Consider the following 18,529-nt stretch of genomic DNA (forward strand, 5'->3'; position numbering starts at 1 on the left):
CATGACCCAACACCTACACAACCTCCACTGGCTCCCCGTCGAGAAGAGAGTAACCTTCAAACTCCTCACTCACGCCTACAAATCACTCCATAACAGCAGACCCAAATACCTAAACGAAAGAGTCTATTTCCTCGTACCCTAAAGGAACCTCCGCTCCGCCGCCCTCGCAAACACCCCCGTCCCCGGATCTGCAAAGCCAGAGCGGGTGGCAGAACGTTCTCCTACATCACAGCCAAGGCCTGGAACGAGTTACCAGTCACCATCTGACGCTCTCCCACCCTGCACGCCTTCAGGAGAAACCTCAAGACATGATTCTTCGACTGAGCTGGAGCTGCACCCCACTCCCCCACCCCCCAGGCTCCCCCCAGCGCCTTGGGATCCTCACTGCTGAGTAGCGCGTTCCATAAACGCCCGATTGATTGTTTAGAGTAATGTCAATGACCAATCACTACAACTCTTATTGAACAACGTTAAGGAACTCATACAGCAGGAAGATTCTAAAGACCAGGGCAGACTTTTTTAGAACCCAGCTGAACCAAGCAATTAACTGTCCAAAAAACACTCTTCGAAATTGTCAAGCAACAAACTCGCAACACAGCAAAATCTACGGATCTAAACGACCTGGCTACACCTTCTTGCAATGCTCTTGCCAACTTCTTCCGTAAAAAGATGAAGGTCGTCGAGCCCAACATCCAATCTAAGAAGGCCCTCACACAACCTCTGGCCAATGATGCTAATGGTCATTCACAATTCAAGGTCCTCATCAGTGTTCCACAGGAAGTCACAAAAAAAAACGCCTCCTGGAAGACCTTCGCACCAATCTCTGAACAAAAAATGTATAACACTATTCTGAGAATCAGTCCCTCCAACCACTTCTCCGACCCCCTTCCTCCTGCCCATTTCAATATGATAAAAACATCCATCCTACCACTATGGACAACATTTGTAAACTCCTCCCTGAGGCAAGGCTCCATACCAGGCTGCCTTAAAATAGGGCAGGTTACGCCTATACTTAAGAAATCCAACACCATTCTATCTGATCTTAACAATTACCGCCCTATATCTAACATCCCCACCTTGGTCGAAACTGCTGGAGAAATGTGTACAAATACAATTATGCAACCATATTGAGAACTACAACCTCCTAGACATTCACCAATCTGGTTTCCGCCATGGTCACAGCACAGAATCTGCTCTCACACACATATTGGATGACATTCTATTAATGCTTGACCGCAACGAATCCTGCCTAATGATACTGCTTGATCTATCCTCCGCCTTCGACACGGTTAAACATGACAACCTACTATCACTATTAGAAGGAAGGAAGGGCCTTTCGGGCACAGTGTTACAATGGTTCTCCTCCTTCCTTAATAACAGGTCTCAAAGAATCAAGATGAAGATTGCACTCTCTCAACCATCTGGGATCGACATAGGCGTTCCCCAGGGCTCAGCAGTTTTCACCTATTCTTTTCAACCTACTAATAGAACCCCTGGCTAACCCATTGAAATTAGTGAATATCTTATATCGCCTGTATGCGGACTACACCCAACTGTATTTGAAAATCTCTGCTCCAGAAGACTTCATCTCCCTCAACGTTATTCTTCTGAACACGCAAAGCTGGCTCATGAACAAGCACCTCATGCTTAATACAAAAAAAAACAGAATTCGTTCTCATCTCCCCACCCAATCACACACCAAAGATAGAGCAATGGTTGAAACACCTAACAGCCAAGGACTGTGCACCACTCTTCATTGACTCCGTGAAATCCCTGGGAGTCACCACAGACAAACACCTGAATATGCAGTCGCACATCATTAAGGCCACCAAGGGAGCCAATTACCAGATGAGCTTACTAAGGAAAGTTAAACCCTTCCTCCCTCAGACCGACTTAAAAATGGCAGTGCAAGCCTTAGTGTTATCAAGATACAAGCTGGCTCCGCTGAGGGCATCACTTAACGCTGCAGCAAGATTGGTATCGGGTTCTAAAAGAAATGGCCACATTTCCCCGACTTTGAAAAGGCTGAATTGGCTGCCATATGAGGCAAGAATACAACTAAAGGTTGCTTGCATGACCCATAAAGCACTTTATAACAACACATTCAGTTATCTAGCCCTAAAGCTTGAACGATCCGGAGGTTGCAGACAACTGAGAAGCGCTAGTTCTTTACTTCTGAAACCACAATCCTTTCATAAAGAGAGAACTGGTTGCAGAGCCTTTTCAAGTTCGCTCCTAAGATTTGGAACTCATTTCCTTCAGTGGTTTGGGGAATCTCTTCCTTTACCGCCTTCAAAAAGGAAGTAAAAATACTCCTAATGAACAAATTTACATCCTAAGACGTTACGATCCTCTTATAACTGGTTACCTCGTGTGGTTTGTAAGAGATCATTATATGTTCGTTTATTTCCACAATATTGACCTAAGGCGTAATAAACGCTTAAATTGTAATGTGATGTTGCCCTCTATGATCATCATGTGTCGTCCACTGGTCACCTATGTTGTCTTATGCCTATGTTATCTCATACTTCTTACCTCTTTTGTGAGTAATGATGAATATCAAATGCATGTATACTACCTCATTTCCTAAGTCTTTAACTATGTACTGTAAAGCCCTCTGATACCCTTGTGGGTCACGTTCGTACTATGTAAAACTTTATAAATAAAATAAATAAATTGGACACACTCTCGATTTTGTGGGACACAGTATGCCTGCCTGGCCCTCCATCACTGGTGTGTAGGATAAACTGACTACGTGCCTAACTCTTGCAGGGCCTCTCCAGTGTATAGAATATTGCACCCTCCAACTGCTGCCGGAACTCTACCATGCAGATCAGGATGTTAGACCGGTACACAACATCAGTCGCTTCTGAGGCACTGCCATCTCCCTCCTTCAGGATACTCTACACATTTTACCCATCCGCTTTCTCTTTAAAGCAGAATATTCCTATGCAATGGAGTATAGCCATTTCTTTCTTATGTGATATTCTATACGCTGTGTCTGCGTTTGCTCCAGCCTCCATCTGTCATACATGATCTTCTAAACACACAATGCATCTATCTCTCCTTCCGCTTCAGTAAGACTGACCTACCTGACATTTGTTGAAATTTCCCCTCTTGGAAATATGGGGTTTTTAACTGACTGTATGCATTTATAGTCTACTGTACTCTAGGAAGGGTCTCTAGGTCCAACAGACTTTAAATTGATTCATGAAACAAGAAGGGTGTGCCCTCAAGGGTTGCAGCATGGATTTTAGGAAGGGGACTATTCCAGACCTGCACCTGTAGGATAAAGAAATACCTTTTACGAAACATGTACTAAACCCAGAATAGAAAGAATAAGCTTGCCAAGAGAGGGGAGTAGTAGAATGAGATATGTAGATGCTAAGCCCTCTTGGCTTTTAACTATCCGGCATTTCACCTTAAGTACGAACACCAATAGTATTTATTTAGATTTTTCCTTTGTGATTAAAATTACAACTAACAAGCTTGGGGTTTTCTTTAATGCTAAGATTCCGCTTCTGGACTTCCTGGCCAAATTAAAGGTGTTGTATGCAGTTGTGTGTATTTGTGTTAACATTGTTTTGCGTACAGCCATCATTGAAAGGGCAGCAAATCGTTTTTATGTAATGTAAATTCAAGCAGCCCAAAAGGCATGGTTTGTCCGATGCATGTTTAGGAAAATAAAACAGAATGTATCTAGAGCACTAACAGATGGATTCACTGATCCGTGATGACGGACTAATGAACGGATTTTTACTAACAATGGCCTCCTAACTTAAATTACCGGAAATGCTATGTGCATGAATCTGTTGGGCAAACAAAGGCCTGGCATGTGTTAATGAGATAGCTTAACGGAGCAAGGGGGCTGCTGCTGATATAGGTTTAATTTGCCCCTCATAGCGTGACATGGGAAAAATCTTCCACTTCTAAAAAAAAAAACATCAGCTGATCCCCTAGTAGTAAGCAACTACCGACCTATATCGCTTCTATCTTATTTCTCCAAGGTTTTGGAGAAATATGTGAATACCATCATCACAGATTTTATTTAGGTCAGCCAGGTACTTCATCCGAGTCAGTCTGGTTTTAGAGCAAATTTCAGTACAGAGACTGCTCTATTAGAAATCTCACAGACGATCAAAACCACCTTAGACAGAGGCGGAAAGGCTGTGCTGATTTTATTAGATCTATCAGCGGCCTTTGACACCGTGCCACGTGATCGCCTCCTTCATAGATTGAGGGAGAGCGGCATTGGGGGCACGGTGCTCAGATGGTGTTCTTCCTTCTTGGAAAACCGCCAGCAAACAGTCTGGGTCCCCCATTTTTCAGCCTGCATTCTACCACTGAGCGTAGGGGTCCCACAGGGTTCCGTCTTAAGTCCAACCCTGTTCAATATATATATGGCCCCCCTGGCTCCTATTGCAGAACAATACGGGGCAAAAATTATATCGTACGCAGATGACACGCAATTGCTGTTCACCTGTGAGAAGGATGAGGTGCAAAATGGCAGCAAAGCCAATGTTTGCTTAACCAAGGCTTTTGAGTGGTTCAGGCAAGATCAGCTGCTTTTCAACACCGACAAGTCAGAAATGATCTTTTTTGGACATACCCCAGGCGATGAGTGGCGTCAATGTTGGCCTAAAAATCTATCTCCTCCTCAAAGACCAGTCTCCACTGCAAAAAATTTAGGAGTGAAGTTGGGCTCTGGCATGACGATGAAGTCCCAGGTTCAATCGGTTGCTGGCACCTGCTTTGGCCTTTTAAAAATGATGAGGAATTTTCTTCCTTTGCTTCCTATTCCGCATAGGAAAACTGTGGTCCAGGCCCTGAGTATATCAAGGTTGGACTATGTAAATGTGTTGTACCTGGGACTTCCGGACTACTTACTGAACCGCCTGCAGGTTGTTCAAAATGCGGCAGCTAGGTCCGTGCTTATGGTTGGACCCAGGTCACATATGTCTCCCCACCTTAGATCCTTGCACTGGCTTCCAGTGAGACCGAGTCTTTTTTTTAATCCCTGGTCCTAACTTTTAATAAGGAGCCCCGTATATCAGGAACAAAATTCAGCTGTACAAACCTCTCAGAACGCGGAGATCCTCCTCCCAGCAGCTGACAATTGTACCTATGTGCCTAAGTTTTACCGTTCTTACAAAGGAGGCCGCTCTTTTCAAGTAGTAGCCTCAAAATTATGTAATGGTCTCCCTTTTTCCTTAGACAGGAACAAGATCTTCTCAGCTTTAGACGAAGCTTAAAGACCTGGCTCTTCCAACAGTAGTCGCAGTCCAGTCAGTTACCCCTGGCTGTTTCTTCACTTGCTCTGTTGTGGGGTTAAGACAGCGCAGGGACACTCCTAGGAGTAGCCGTGCGCTTAACAAATGCCCCTATAACATAACATAACATTGCCTTTCATCCTTCTGAGGACAAACTTGCAGTCCGAAGTAAAAAAAAAAAAAAGAAATTGTACTTTTCATCTGTCATTGGATACCAACCGGCGCACACCCACTGTATAACGTCTCATTAACCTACAGCTGAAATACGTCATCATCACTTTACTTTTAGGATGCATTTCATCCAGCTCTTCTAATCAAAGATTTTGTGCCATGGCGAATCTTCTACACGAGCCTTCATCTATGCAAAGACTGAAGATACCTTGCTGGCAGCCTTATCAGGATTCAGGATGGGGCAGGAGTTGATCCAAATTCACCCACTCTATCCAACCTTCTCATAGGACTGCAGACGGCCTTGCTTAAAATGCATCGTATCCCGAGCTGATCACTATCTATAGACATGCTGCACGAAGCATGAGTAGGACGTCTGTCGAATTGTAAATGTGTGAGGACCGCAATGAAAAGCGCCCCGCACAAGGCAATCCTGTCATCCCTGTCAGTGACCCCTTTTCTTATGCTTTGTGATATCAGCACACGGGTCGCGGAAAAGTAATCACCCAGATTGAAAGATTTGTCTAGTCCACTAAATCTTTATTCGATCTCTTTAAAAATATATCATAAAAGCACAACTTCATCAAATACCCCACAAAAACAGACAAATACAGTGTATAAAAACATTTAAAATCATGGTGAGCTTCGAGTGTCACTTATACCGGAGACAGTTAATGTATGTAAAATGTGATCTTGCTTAAGGCATTCGGGTCAATTTGCAGACTCGCAACTTTCTCTTTCTCATCCAGGCCCATACAAAGGAGGCTACAGAGGAACAAATTAAAGGGTCAGGAAGTGACTTCAAACAGTGTAGGGTGGCCTTTTTTTTTTTTTTAGCTGTATCGCCTTCAATCATAGGCATTTATAGAGCGCTCTACTTACCCGGACGGTCTCAAGGCGCTAGGGGGGGGGGGGGGGTGCTGCTACTGCCCGAACAGCCAGGTCGGTCTTGAGCTTCTTCCTGAAGGCGAGGTGGTCTTGGGTCAGGCGCAGGTGGGTCGGGAGGGAGTTCCAGGTCTTGGCGGCCAGGTAGGAGGAAGGACCTTCCTCCTGTTGTCGTTCTTCGGATGCGGGGGACGGCGGCGAGGGCGTGACTGGCTGATCGGAGGTGTCGTTTGGGAGCGTAGAAGTTGATGCGGTTGTTGAGGTAGCTCGGGCCTTGATCGTGAAGAGCTTTGTGTGCGTGGGTAAGGAGACGGAAGGTGATTCTCTTGTTGACCGGGAGCCAGTGCAGGTCTCTTAGGTGTCCGGAGATGTGGCTGTGTCGTGGGATGTCGAGGATGAGTCTGGCTGAGGCGTTCTGGATCCGTTGGAGTCTCTTCTGGAGCTTGGCGGTGGTTCCGGCGTAGAGGGCGTTGCCGTAGTCCAGTCGGCTGGTGACGAGTGCCTGGGTGACAGTCTTCCTGGTCTCGGTGGGGATCCACCGGAAGATCTTCCGTAGCATGCGCAGGGTGTTGAAGCATGACAAGGAGACGGCGTTGACTTGCTTGGTCATGGAGAGGGAGGAGTCCAGGATGAAGCCCAGGTTGCGTGCGTGTGCCTTAAAATTGAAAGTATAAAAGCTTCTTTCTGCCTTATAGTACTGTTCTGCAAGATGTAAGTGCAGATCCGATTGGGGGGATCGCTTATCGCAGGGTCATTGGATCAGGTCTGAATGTTTAAATTTCATATCTGGATACCCTAACATCAAAGGGATGAGGTTCAGATGAATTGCAATAGGATGTATCAATGCTGCGTTACTGAAGTGTGTGCTAAGTAGGAGTATCCATCCTCTAATCTAGGGGGGAGAAAGGTCATAGGCGAGGAACGCCTTTTGTTGTTAATTCTTTTCTCTATGAGCAAGGTTAGCCCTCTGCATATACGCCTAAATTACTTTCTGTTTGGACAGCCTCCTACAAGCAGTTCGATCACAAAATAAATTTCCCAGCCCAAGTGCACTTGGATCCGCCTCTACATATCTGAGCCATCCGATCTTTTTATCCAGTTCCAGACAATCTTTAATGATACGTTGGGTTCGAACGTGGTCCTATGCCATATGGAGAACCATTAAAGAATTGGTGGCAATCTATTAGTGTCTGTCAAATAAGGTAACCCTAATTCAAGATGTAAAATATAATTGACCCTACTTTTCCGCCACTCTGACCCTGCCCTTCTGCCACTGGCCATGCCGTTCTGCCACTCTGACCCTCCCTCCTGTTCCTCCACTCTGACCCTCCCTCCCGTTCCTCTACTCTGTCCCTCCCTCCCTCTCGCACACTCCCACCCTCCCTCTCGCCCACTCCCACCCTCCCTCCCGCCCACTCCCACCCTCCCTCCCGCCCACTCCCACCCTCCCTCCCGCCCACTCCCACCCTCCCTTCCGCCCACTCCCACCCTCCCTCCCACTCCCACCCTCCCTCCCTCTCGCCCACTCTCCCTCTCGCCCACTCCCACCCTCCCTCCCACTCCTACCCTCCCTCTCGCCCACTCCCACCCTCCCTCTCACCCTCCGTTTCCTCCTCCCTTTCCTCCACTCTCACCCTCTGTTTCCTCCTCCCTTTCCTCCACTCAGATCCTCCGTTTACACCACTCGGACGCCGTTCCCTTTGCGCCACTCGGACGCCGTTCCCTTTGCGCCACTCGGACGCCGTTCCCTTTGCGCCACTCGGACGCCGTTCCCTTTGCGCCACTCGGACGCCGTTCCCTTTGCGCCACTCGGACGCCGTTCCCTTTGCGCCACTCGGACGCCGTTCCCTTTGCGCCACTCGGACGCCGTTCCCTTTGCGCCACTCGGACGCCGTTCCCTTTGCGCCACTCGGACGCCGTTCCCTTGACGCTTCTGACACTTTACTCTACGGTACGCCACTCTGACACTTTACTCTACGGTACGCCACTCTGACACTTTACTCTACGGTACGCCACTCTGACACTTTACTCTACGGTACGCCACTCTGACACTTTACTCTACGGTACGCCACTCTGACACTTTACTCTACGGTACGCCACTCTGACACTTTACTCTACTGTACGCCACTCTGACACTTTACTCTACGGTAAAGTGTCAGAGTGTCTATCCCATATTATTTACTCCTGTTTAGGTCGTGCAGATTAAGTTTGTAGCCGTATTTAGGGCTCGCCTGGCGTTGCAGCGAGCCTTATTGTGGTTGTGTTGCCTCCCCAAGTGGTACAGACCGGTGCACGAGCAGACTCCGGTCTGTGAACGCGCTTCTAAGACGCGGTCCCGTCCCACAGCCTCACAAGCCGTGCAGCACTCCTCATGCACAGCGGGCGAAGACTGCAGGTGCTGCCACTGGCACGAGCCGCGGGGAACGCCAACGTGCACGCTCACGGCGTCACTCTCCTGCCCTCCCGCGTCTTTTCCAAGGCTGTTCTGCGCTCCAGGCCGACTTGTTAACTAACAGCTCTTCCTATCATGCTGTGATGTTTGTAGTCCACGCTCTCATTGCTACGAGTGAAACTGCAGGAGCAAGGATGCAGAGCTGAGACCAAACCCGCCGCTAATGGGGGTTCTTCACTGAGTGCGCCACTGACGTTGGGCGACGTGCTCCTCTGTGGACTTTGCACCTTGTGCCCAATCATGAGGTGCAATAAGTTTAAAAAAAAAAATTTTTTTTTAATATAAACAAGTTGTGGATTATTAGCGCTTCGAGGCACCACGTCCTTTGCTTCCTATCCAGAGGTGTTGAAGGCAACTCAAATAATGAAGGCCTTGTGTTATCCTCTTTGGAGTGCTCGCTGTATTTTGAAGAGGGGGTGGGATCTGTGCCTCCTGTGCTACGAGGCGCTATACACCATTCTTGACTTTGAGGTGCTTCTTACAACACCGAATACCCCAGGGCCTTTACTTCCTGTTTTGAGGTGCCATCTGGGAGGTGTCTGGCCAGTCACGTGACTTCGTGCAGGGAGGACTCACTCGGTGTCACTTCCTTGTCACCATGATCGGCTGACCCCTCACGTGAACCTGCCTCCAAAAGGGCGGTCCCGGGGCAGCGTGCAAGCTCAGACCGCGCTCGGCGTCTGCGAGAAGAGGACGTGCACGCAACGAGGCTCTTGTAATGGGAGTATCAATGCTAGGAATGCTACCTCACCCCAAAGGGAGCGTGTAGTATATCGGCGTAAAATGTTTAAATGGGACTTTGAATGTATGCGCGTGTTAAATATACAATCATCAATATACGTGCACGCGTACACAGTCACATTTAAACATGTTACGCAAATGTGTGTGCGTATATTTTTATGTAGGAATAGCCATATTCACTTAAAATGTTTAAGTGTGACTTTTGTACGTATATATCCATATAAGTATGTGTGTGTGTGTGTGTGTGTATATATAGACACACACCCCACCCTTTGTAGGTGGCCACAACAGTTTTATCTGCTGTGATCCATTGCGTGCCCCCTACAATTCCCTTCAAGGAACGCCACAGGAAGACCTCCGATCTGTGCAGACCGCCTCACATCTGGGCTCGGGAGGTATTTCATTTTTCAGCACTGACTGACTTCAGACACAGAATCCCAGAGAACCCTGATAACACCCATGCTTTTGAGCCTGAATTATAGTCTTTTTAGGTTTTGCCTCCATTTCGCTGCAGGCTGAAGCATACATGCTTCTCCCCTACGTGTTAGAGGGAAATATGCCGATAGAGTTAGGGGTTCTCCCAGTGGCAGACACGGTGTCTTCTGCCCAGAGGCACACCTGCTTGTCCCCTCTGTGAGACAGTATGTTTGACCTCTCACTCACAGCTGCTCACTAGGCACCATTCCTGCTTGCCGCACTGCCCACCATGGAAACCTGCTGGCCCTCGCATTATGGTGATAATACTTGACAACTTGTGGGGATTCATGGGGGTGAATCTCACAACTGATGCTGGATCTGGCACACGGTTAGTAATTCTTGGCAACTCATGTACAGCAAGGCATTATATGCACCTCAGGTAAAATTCTCACTCTCCTATGATAGTGCTAATTCCAGACAAATTGTGGGCATCCATGGGATGAAACCAATTGCCCTCGGCTGCTAAAATTCTGCCCCTCCTAAGGCAGGTGCTTTTTGGCAAATTTGTTGGTATCTAGGGAACTATTCCCACACCTGGAAAAATGCTGACCCTTGCATAACAGTGGTATATCTTGGTATCCCCCTGTCCTTGTGAGTTATTAAGTTTTTAACCAAAGCCACAGGAATTATGTAGCAGAGGAGGACTACATTTTTCAGCAGAGTTGACTTAAATTATGTAGCAAAGGCAAATTATGTGGTGTAATGTGGCACATTTTGGGTTAGTATTGTGACCTTATTTTGGTATTTTTACAAATATTAACACTTTCTGGCCACAGGTTTCAACTTATTAGCAACACTTTGACACCCAAATACAGAAATAAGCAACGGCAAAGAGACCAGTCAACCTTTTCGAAGGGCCCTCCAGTGCGTTGCACCACAGGGTGCCACATTTAGTTTAGTTTTTCTTTTCTTTTATAGCGCTATTCCTCTCCATATAGTGTGTCAGGATGCTTCACATCATTTTACAAGAAAAGTTGAATAAGACAATGATGGTTACGAAGTGTAGGAGTCACATTTCATACATACGATAAAAAACGTAACAAAATGGTTGAAGTTCTCAGTACTAATAAGACTTTAGTGCTACCTGAACTAACTTTTGTGTTTTAAAGCTACATTAAAATAGCAAGAGATTGAGGAAAACAATGGAAACTACTATTACATGCAGTTTGCATGTGGGTCCTTGGGACCAGTTGATAGCTCAAAGAACTATACTAGAAGGGTTGTAATTTAGGAACTGCAAGTAGCAAAAGAGTCTATCCCAAAAGCAGTAACCCACTGACCTACCTATATAAAAAGTAAATCTGTGACCTGCATGTTACATGTTGTGCTTTGCCGCAGGCACATTACTTTCTATGATGAGACAAAACTGGCTAGAGAAAACCCAGATCTCTCTACATTTATTTTAATTTCTGAAAAAATGCTGGGTACATAAATCTCTGCAGCAGTTTCCTTAACCCTATACAATATTTTAGAATACAGCCAGTTTGAGTTAAGTAAGTCTGAACGGGTTTTCTGTCACATTTGTGCTTGCTGCTAATTTCTTTATGGCAGAGTTGACAAAAATAAATGTATAAGTTGATAGGGACTGCTTTTCATTGTCACGTCTCTTTGGCTCTACCCTTTCTGCTTCCACACCCTGACCCCCAATTTTGAGATAGACAATATTATTTAGGTCTCTACTTAGACGGTGCTTGTGCTGTTGCTGCAAGACATTTTGTTAGCTTATTTCTATTTAGAGCATTGGTAGTACCAACATTAAAGCACAGTTCTGACCTCTGCTCGGACACAGAGATCCATGAGAGGGTCTGTACGTACCAAGGGTTCACAGCAAAGGTCGGTTGGGTGTGTTTTGCACAAGCAATAGAGCTTGTGAATAACCTTAAGTCAGATGCACAGCCTTGTTTATTTTGAGAGGGAGAGTACGTGGACGTCCCAAGAAAAATGTAATGTTTTTAATTGGAGAGTATCAGCACTTCTTAGAAACAAGAAGTGACGTTTCAAGTATTGCTTCCACTGAAAGTATTGCAGCTCTGCTGAGGGCAGGTGCTCTCCCTTTAGAATTAAAGTGCAGGAACTCAGTACCCTACTGCACCTGCCCATTTAAAGCGCTCGCTGACGCTGAGGTGGTGGTCTTACAGGGCGCTTGCATCGGGGAGCATACGGTGCACCCCCAGTGACCCACACAGACTTCGATTCACCCCCGCACTGACTGCAAAAATACACAGATCCTAAGCTATGGAGAGGAGCAGAGAACAGGACAACTGGAAGGGCAGATCTCGAGTAAAGGCACCGCATATATGCCCATAGGACTGACCTGCGGTCAGATGCACGGGACAGAGCAGCTGCAGCGAGAGGCAGAGCAGGGGTGACGGCGGCCACACTAGGCAGGGCACAGGGCAGCCACACAGGGTCGAACAGGGATGAGGGCACCTACAACTGGATTGGACACCCCCATGGGATACAGCAGGGAGCTGAGGGCACCCGCATGGTTTCGGGCAGGGAAGAGGGTAGCACCAGGGGTTACAGCAAAGGATGCGATGGCAGCTGAAAGGGTACAGGAATGGAAGCATAGATATCTCGTTACAGACCATTGGGTAGTTTTGGGGCAAGGCAAGGGGCAGCCTTGGGCGCCACCCTAAAGTTGCTGCTGATGCCATGTGCCGTGCCAGGCCGCTCGAGTCACAAGTGAGGAGTTTGCCAAGTCTGCACACTGTTGCATGCACTGATTGTGAAGGGCTCACCAGCACCACGGGCCTGTACATGAACACCCCCCACCCCTCAAACTACAGATGCACCCTGTCCCCGTGCACCCCCCCTAGCTTGGCAAGGGCACTGTTAGCATACAGGGGCAGGCGGCGTCCCATGCCACCGGTTCTCTGCTGCATCGGCGGCCATCAACCAAAACACAACACACAGGGGGCAGACCGCCCCCCAGCACCCAGATCCGCCCCATCCGCAGCTCTCCTTACCTGTGTAGGTCTCGCCTTTCCGCACCGCAGCCACAAGTCCAAGTAAAATCTCAAGGATCGCAGCGAGCGCCCGCGCCATGGCTGCTGGCGGCAGCGGGAGCAAGCAAGCCGAGCTTGTTTCCGGTCCAGGGAAGACATGGCTTGGCAGTTCGGGCTGGACTGTTCCCATGAGGCACAGGGTCAGACTGATTTGCATATAGCCATGTCTGAACTGGGGTGGCCGAGTGGGCTAAAGAACGGTGATGGATTAAACCCAGATCTTTTGACTGGGTGTGAGTGTTTGATTGATTCAGATGCTCTGTCCATCCCCACCCCCTTTTGTACCGCTTTTGGCCGCCATGAGTGTGGTAGGGTATGCTCAGACGTGAGTCCCTTGCTCACTTTGCCACTGGATTCAAGCAAGCCGGGCTGAAGACGGCTGGAATGCCAGAAACCGGTCCCCGGAAGCTTGTTTCCAGTCCAGGGAAGACATGGCTTGGCAGTTCGGGCTGGACTGTTCCCATGAGGCACAGGGTCAGACTGATTTGCATATAGCCATGTCTGAACTGGGGTGGCAGAGTGGGCTAAAGAACGGTGATGGATTAAACCCACATCTTTTGACTGGGTGTGAGTGTTTGATTGATTCAGATGCTCTGTCCATCACCACCCCCTTTTGTACCGAACTTGGGAATAGAGCTTTTGTGGGGGTGGGAGGCAGGCTTGTGAGTGGAGGAACCGGCAGCATTGTGTACTAAGACCCACGAGGCTGATGGGATGGGGCGGGGGGGGGTTAGGTGGTAAGGAAGGAATACAGGCTTATCCAGTGCTAAGTGAGAACAAATACCCCATCCGGGTGGGAGGTCTCGGCTGCTGTGTTAAATGAGACTTCTTCCGGGTGTAAAGCATTTGTTATTGGTGATGAGGCTTCTTTCGGGTGTGGAGGTGCGTGCTGCATTAAAGGTGCGATCCTTTGTCATGTAAGGAGTCTTGTTATAGAAAACCGGGGAATGGGGCTATCTGGGAGCACAGCGGCACCCACAGCTGTGCTTCAGTCCGTTTAGGAATGAAACAAGCATTTGCAATGCAGTAGGTCTCGCATTTACGCCAGTTTAAGCTATTGGCATTGTAAATGACAATGCCTTTTATTTATGTTTTTAAAAAGCAAAACAAAAATAAAAGACATTGTCATTTACAATGCCAATAGCTCAAACTCGCGTAAATATGAGACCTATTACATTGCAAATGCTTTTTATAATGTGGTCCTTGAGAGAATTTCTTTGAGGATTTTGTTACACTTGTGCTGTCCTTAATGATGTTGCTGTCTATTCTATCTATATCCAGAACAACTGTAAATCGCTCTGATAACCATAAGGGTCAAGTTTGCGCTATTTACAACTTTATAAATGCATTAATCTGTATCCAATATACCTTGGATGGATGCCTGTAACACACCACTGGTTACCTCGTACATAATTTAAGAAAGGTTTCTCACTTTCCTCCTTCTCTCATAGCTGTTGGTGAATCTTGATATATTAGCCGGTTTATTAATTACATTGATCAGTTTTAGTTGATCTGTACTTCCTGTACTGTTAATGCCATCTCATTCTATTGCTTAATTCTTTGAATGGCTTGTTTTCCATCCTCAAAGTGATTGAATGCAGTGATCGTTTTACGTTTGCACATGTTGACTGCAGTAGCAATGTGAGATTGCGGCAATGTTTCATTCGACAGTTGACATAAGCAGTTGAATCGGAGCTTTGTGATCACGGTTTCTAGCTTCTGATTGTGTGTGCATTTTTAGCATATTTATACATCTGTATACATTTAGTATGTTTGTATATGTGGAAGAAGCGTGTTGCAGCAGCCAGGGCGGCTGGTTCTGGAGCCCAGTGGTAACGGTTCGATTGCCGCCAGCAGGTTAGCCCTGCACCATGCGAATCTGGGCAATAGATCGCTTAATCTTCCCGACAGCCCCCCGCGCCTTGACACCTTTAGAGGTAATTGTTCGTGCTTTACAAATTCCTGTATTTATTTATTTGTTTATTTATATGGGAGCATGACAAATTAAGCATTCTGATGGGCTAGTCCCGAGTGCTGCAAGTGACTTTCTGCATCATGAATAGAAATGTGGCACAGCACATTTTAGGACTCGATCCCCGTGTCCTGAAATCTAAAATGTCCAATAAGGGTCAGGGTAGGGGGTACCTTGACCGCCTGGCCCTTGTGGGAGGAGGTCCTAACGGGAATTACCACCCTCCGTAAAAGTGCAAAAAAGATGTTTGCATCTCTGTGGACTAGCTGTACACTGCGCAACCCCTTCTTTGCGAAAATTCACAAGATAACTGTGGACCAAAAAAAAAGTTGGGTGGAGTGTTCATTGGGCGAAGGTCTGCCCTTAGAGACTGCGATAGTTTGTTATGGTATTCAAATCTTACTTCACATTAAAAAAAAAACTGGAAATTCACAAAACCAAAGGTTAAATGTCATTATAGTTATGTGAAAAGGTCGGTTAAATTGCACTTTCAACAAAATAAAAACTGAAATGTAGACTTTAGCAGAAGTAGCTGCATTGCTTATAAACCTTACATATTACATCACTCATGACTTGTTCTATGATTTCATTGATAACCTCACTGAAGACATCTGAAATAACATAATTACATCATTAATGACATTACTATGCATGGCAAGTTATTGTTACTTCAGTTAACTACAACTGGTGAATTTCAATGTTTTTGGGGATGTACAAAGATTAGCCTGCTGCTTGCGTCCTCCCCTGTGCTGATGTTAAAACAAGGATGCCTTTGTGCTGAGGTGAGCAGCTCTGTCTAGCATGGGATTTGTACAGGAGGCATACCCTTCCAGTACAAATTCCTACCCGTAGACAAGCTCGGAGTGTTCATATTTATTGAATGTGTGCTGTGAACTGCAGCACACATGCAGTATGTTTTTGTTTTTAATTGGCAAAAGTTCATCTTTCCTTTTTTTTGCACCTACTTCAAGTATGTGTTCGTATTTATTTTTGGTTTTAAGTCCTTATTGGCTGTCAGATTTGTAACAAGACTGCACTTTAGCCATCTGAAGGTTTAATTCAGCTGAGTGGGCCTGGGGGATAGAAACAACCTTGTACTGGATTAATTCAGCTTTTCTCTGCATAATCATAGGACTTTTCCTAATTTTTCATCATTGGCAATTGTCTCGCCACACCTTTTGCAATGGGGTTCTTTCCCTTTAATAAATGTAGTGAGCTTCTTTGGTGTCAGGTGTATTCTGTATGAGGTATAAAAATGTTATCTTCTGTAAGATAGCATATTTCATAGCGCAGTATAAAAGATTCAGAGAAGCTTGCCCTAAGTTCAGTTAATCCTGTGTTGGAAAGGGTCCTTCTCATGGGTGGTGTGGGGTCTTCACGTTTTAATCCTCTGCATTTATTAACTCCCAGTACCAAAGTAGCTGCTTCTTTTTAATGCCCACCACAGTCTAGCTTTCTTAGTTGATAGGGGTTTTTTGTGTAAAACTTTGGCTGTTTACGTTGATCTGCCTATCTAATTTTCCCATGATGCAAAGTGGGTTTTGTACTGTGAAAAATTAACCTTTCCAGCTCAAATCACCTTTTTGTGCTGGATAATAAAAAGCAATCTCCACTTATTACCCTAGCACCAGTGCAAATCCTTAGTAAATCTTGTTTCTTGTGTCCGAAGTCCATCTTAATTACTCAAGAATATCCAATTTGTGAAGCCAAATCATGTTCCTGATGAACAGGCCCAAGAATGGTGGTATATTCCCCAAATGGAAATTGCTTACATGAATATCCTACCAGTCTATTCGCTTTCCTTTGTGGGTCTATCGGCACCAATCTAGTGAACTGTTTAGTATGTTGGCCTCACATTTGCTGGGAATTTCCCAACCGGAACGTTCATGTAGATTTATTGACCTCCAGGACCTGACTAAAAGTATGGGTTTAAGGACTGAGAGGATCTCCTCATATCGAAGGGGAGGTGCAGGTTTCTCTAGGGGGAAATTGTTTGCCAAGGGAAAGAAAAAAAACTAAAGTTAGCAAAGTTCCAGGAGTTATGGAATTTTTTGAGAATTCCTAAAAAGTGAAACATGGTCAAATGGCAAAAGTCTGCAGGAGTACGTGTCAGACTTTCCCCAGGGAATTTGTGTTTGGCCCAAAGTTTTCTCGTGTAAATAATTGGCGCAGTGCTGAAGATTTTTATTTCTCTGACCAAAATATGCATGTGGTGATTAATTTTAATCTCTTTAATTTTGTACACAACCACTCTTGTGTATGTACATTATCACAGTTGAAGTTATGATTAGGGAGAACAACCATCCATTTGTTTGTTAGAAATAGTTTGTTTTCCTTTCACATCTGTATATGTTCTTCCAAGGGCTTAGTCTTGTTTTTAATACTATGATGTCCTCGTTTACATATTAGTAAATAGAATTGCATATTAGAGCAGTAATGATGAGTCTTAGAAATGTTGAACTGTGCTATTATAAACAGGGTGATGCGAGTTGGACATTTCTAAATCTAATACTGTGGCAGGGTAATGAGTGATAATAAAATCCTTAACCATTAGTTGTTTTTCATTTTAGAGTGAGGATAACGCAGAGGAACCCGTTCATGTTGTGCGACCTCCAAGCCCTTGTAGTTCAGAAGCTTCCGAAAGTGAAAGTGAGTCTGTGTCGTCGGAATCTGACTCTGAGGAAGAAGATCTTGCAGACAAATGTCAATCCACCAAGAAGAGTGAAGAGAACAACCCGCAAGACAAAAAAGGAAATTATAAAATGATGTTTGTTAAATCCAGTGACTCCTAATTGGTATTATGTTTTTTTTTCTGTATTAAAATTAAGCCTGGTTAAAATTATTCAGATTCGAAATTCTGCTTCAAGCTCAAACCCAGATATGGTTTCAATTGAAGAAAAGTAATTTTCTTGGGCGTGGAAGACTGTGTGGAAGGACTATTGCTGGAAGTTTATAAGCATGTTGTCACATAACAATCTCATTATGTGGATCATAAGTGCATTTGGTCGTTTTTAGGATAACTTGAGAAGGAAAGCACGAATACGGATTATGAATAGGTCATACCTTTTTTTAAAACTGTAATACTAATTTGTTTTATGTATTTTTTTCTGTCCTGGTTACTGCTATAAATTTTCGCTTCAATACCAGATTGTCTGCGTCCCTTCATATAATGCCATGGATACTGATGAATGTGTAGACATGAATGTATTTTGTGAGACCCACACTGGTGCTGTTAACAAAGAGGCAGGAAAATGTATTGCTTATGACAAACTGAACAACATGCATTAGAGCATGTCTCCAAATCATTTTATTTAGGTCACGCCTGGGCAGCACATGTGCTGCTCTGGAAGGCATGCTGTATTAGAGTATGGGCTTGAAGGTCCGCCCACTCCCAGCCCATATTTTTCATTTGCATGTGTCATTGTACTTTGTAAATGCTGGCTTCTGATTCGTTAATAGGCTTGTTAGTCCCTCCTAAGTACTACTGTGTCTTCATTTGTAACCTCCCATGAGGACTGACCCTTTTTCTTCTGTTGTTAACGGGGTGCTTTTAGTC

General features: G+C 45.6%; 1 protein-coding gene across 1 annotated transcript in view; it reads left to right on the plus strand.

Moving 5' to 3' along the window:
• C3_1H11orf58 (chromosome 3_1 C11orf58 homolog) overlaps window positions 1–18,116 on the plus strand; it is a 103,930-nt gene extending 85,814 nt beyond the window's left edge. The window contains exon 5 of the mRNA XM_078681030.1: window positions 17,544–18,116. Within this exon, the coding sequence (XP_078537156.1) occupies window positions 17,544–17,765 (222 nt within the window). The 3' untranslated portion in view covers window positions 17,766–18,116. The remainder of the gene's footprint in view (window positions 1–17,543) is intronic.
• Window positions 18,117–18,529: the final 413 nt, after the last annotated feature.

This window comes from Lissotriton helveticus, chromosome 3_1 (assembly GCF_964261635.1).
Source record: "Lissotriton helveticus chromosome 3_1, aLisHel1.1, whole genome shotgun sequence".
Taxonomy (NCBI): Eukaryota; Metazoa; Chordata; class Amphibia; order Caudata; family Salamandridae; genus Lissotriton; species Lissotriton helveticus.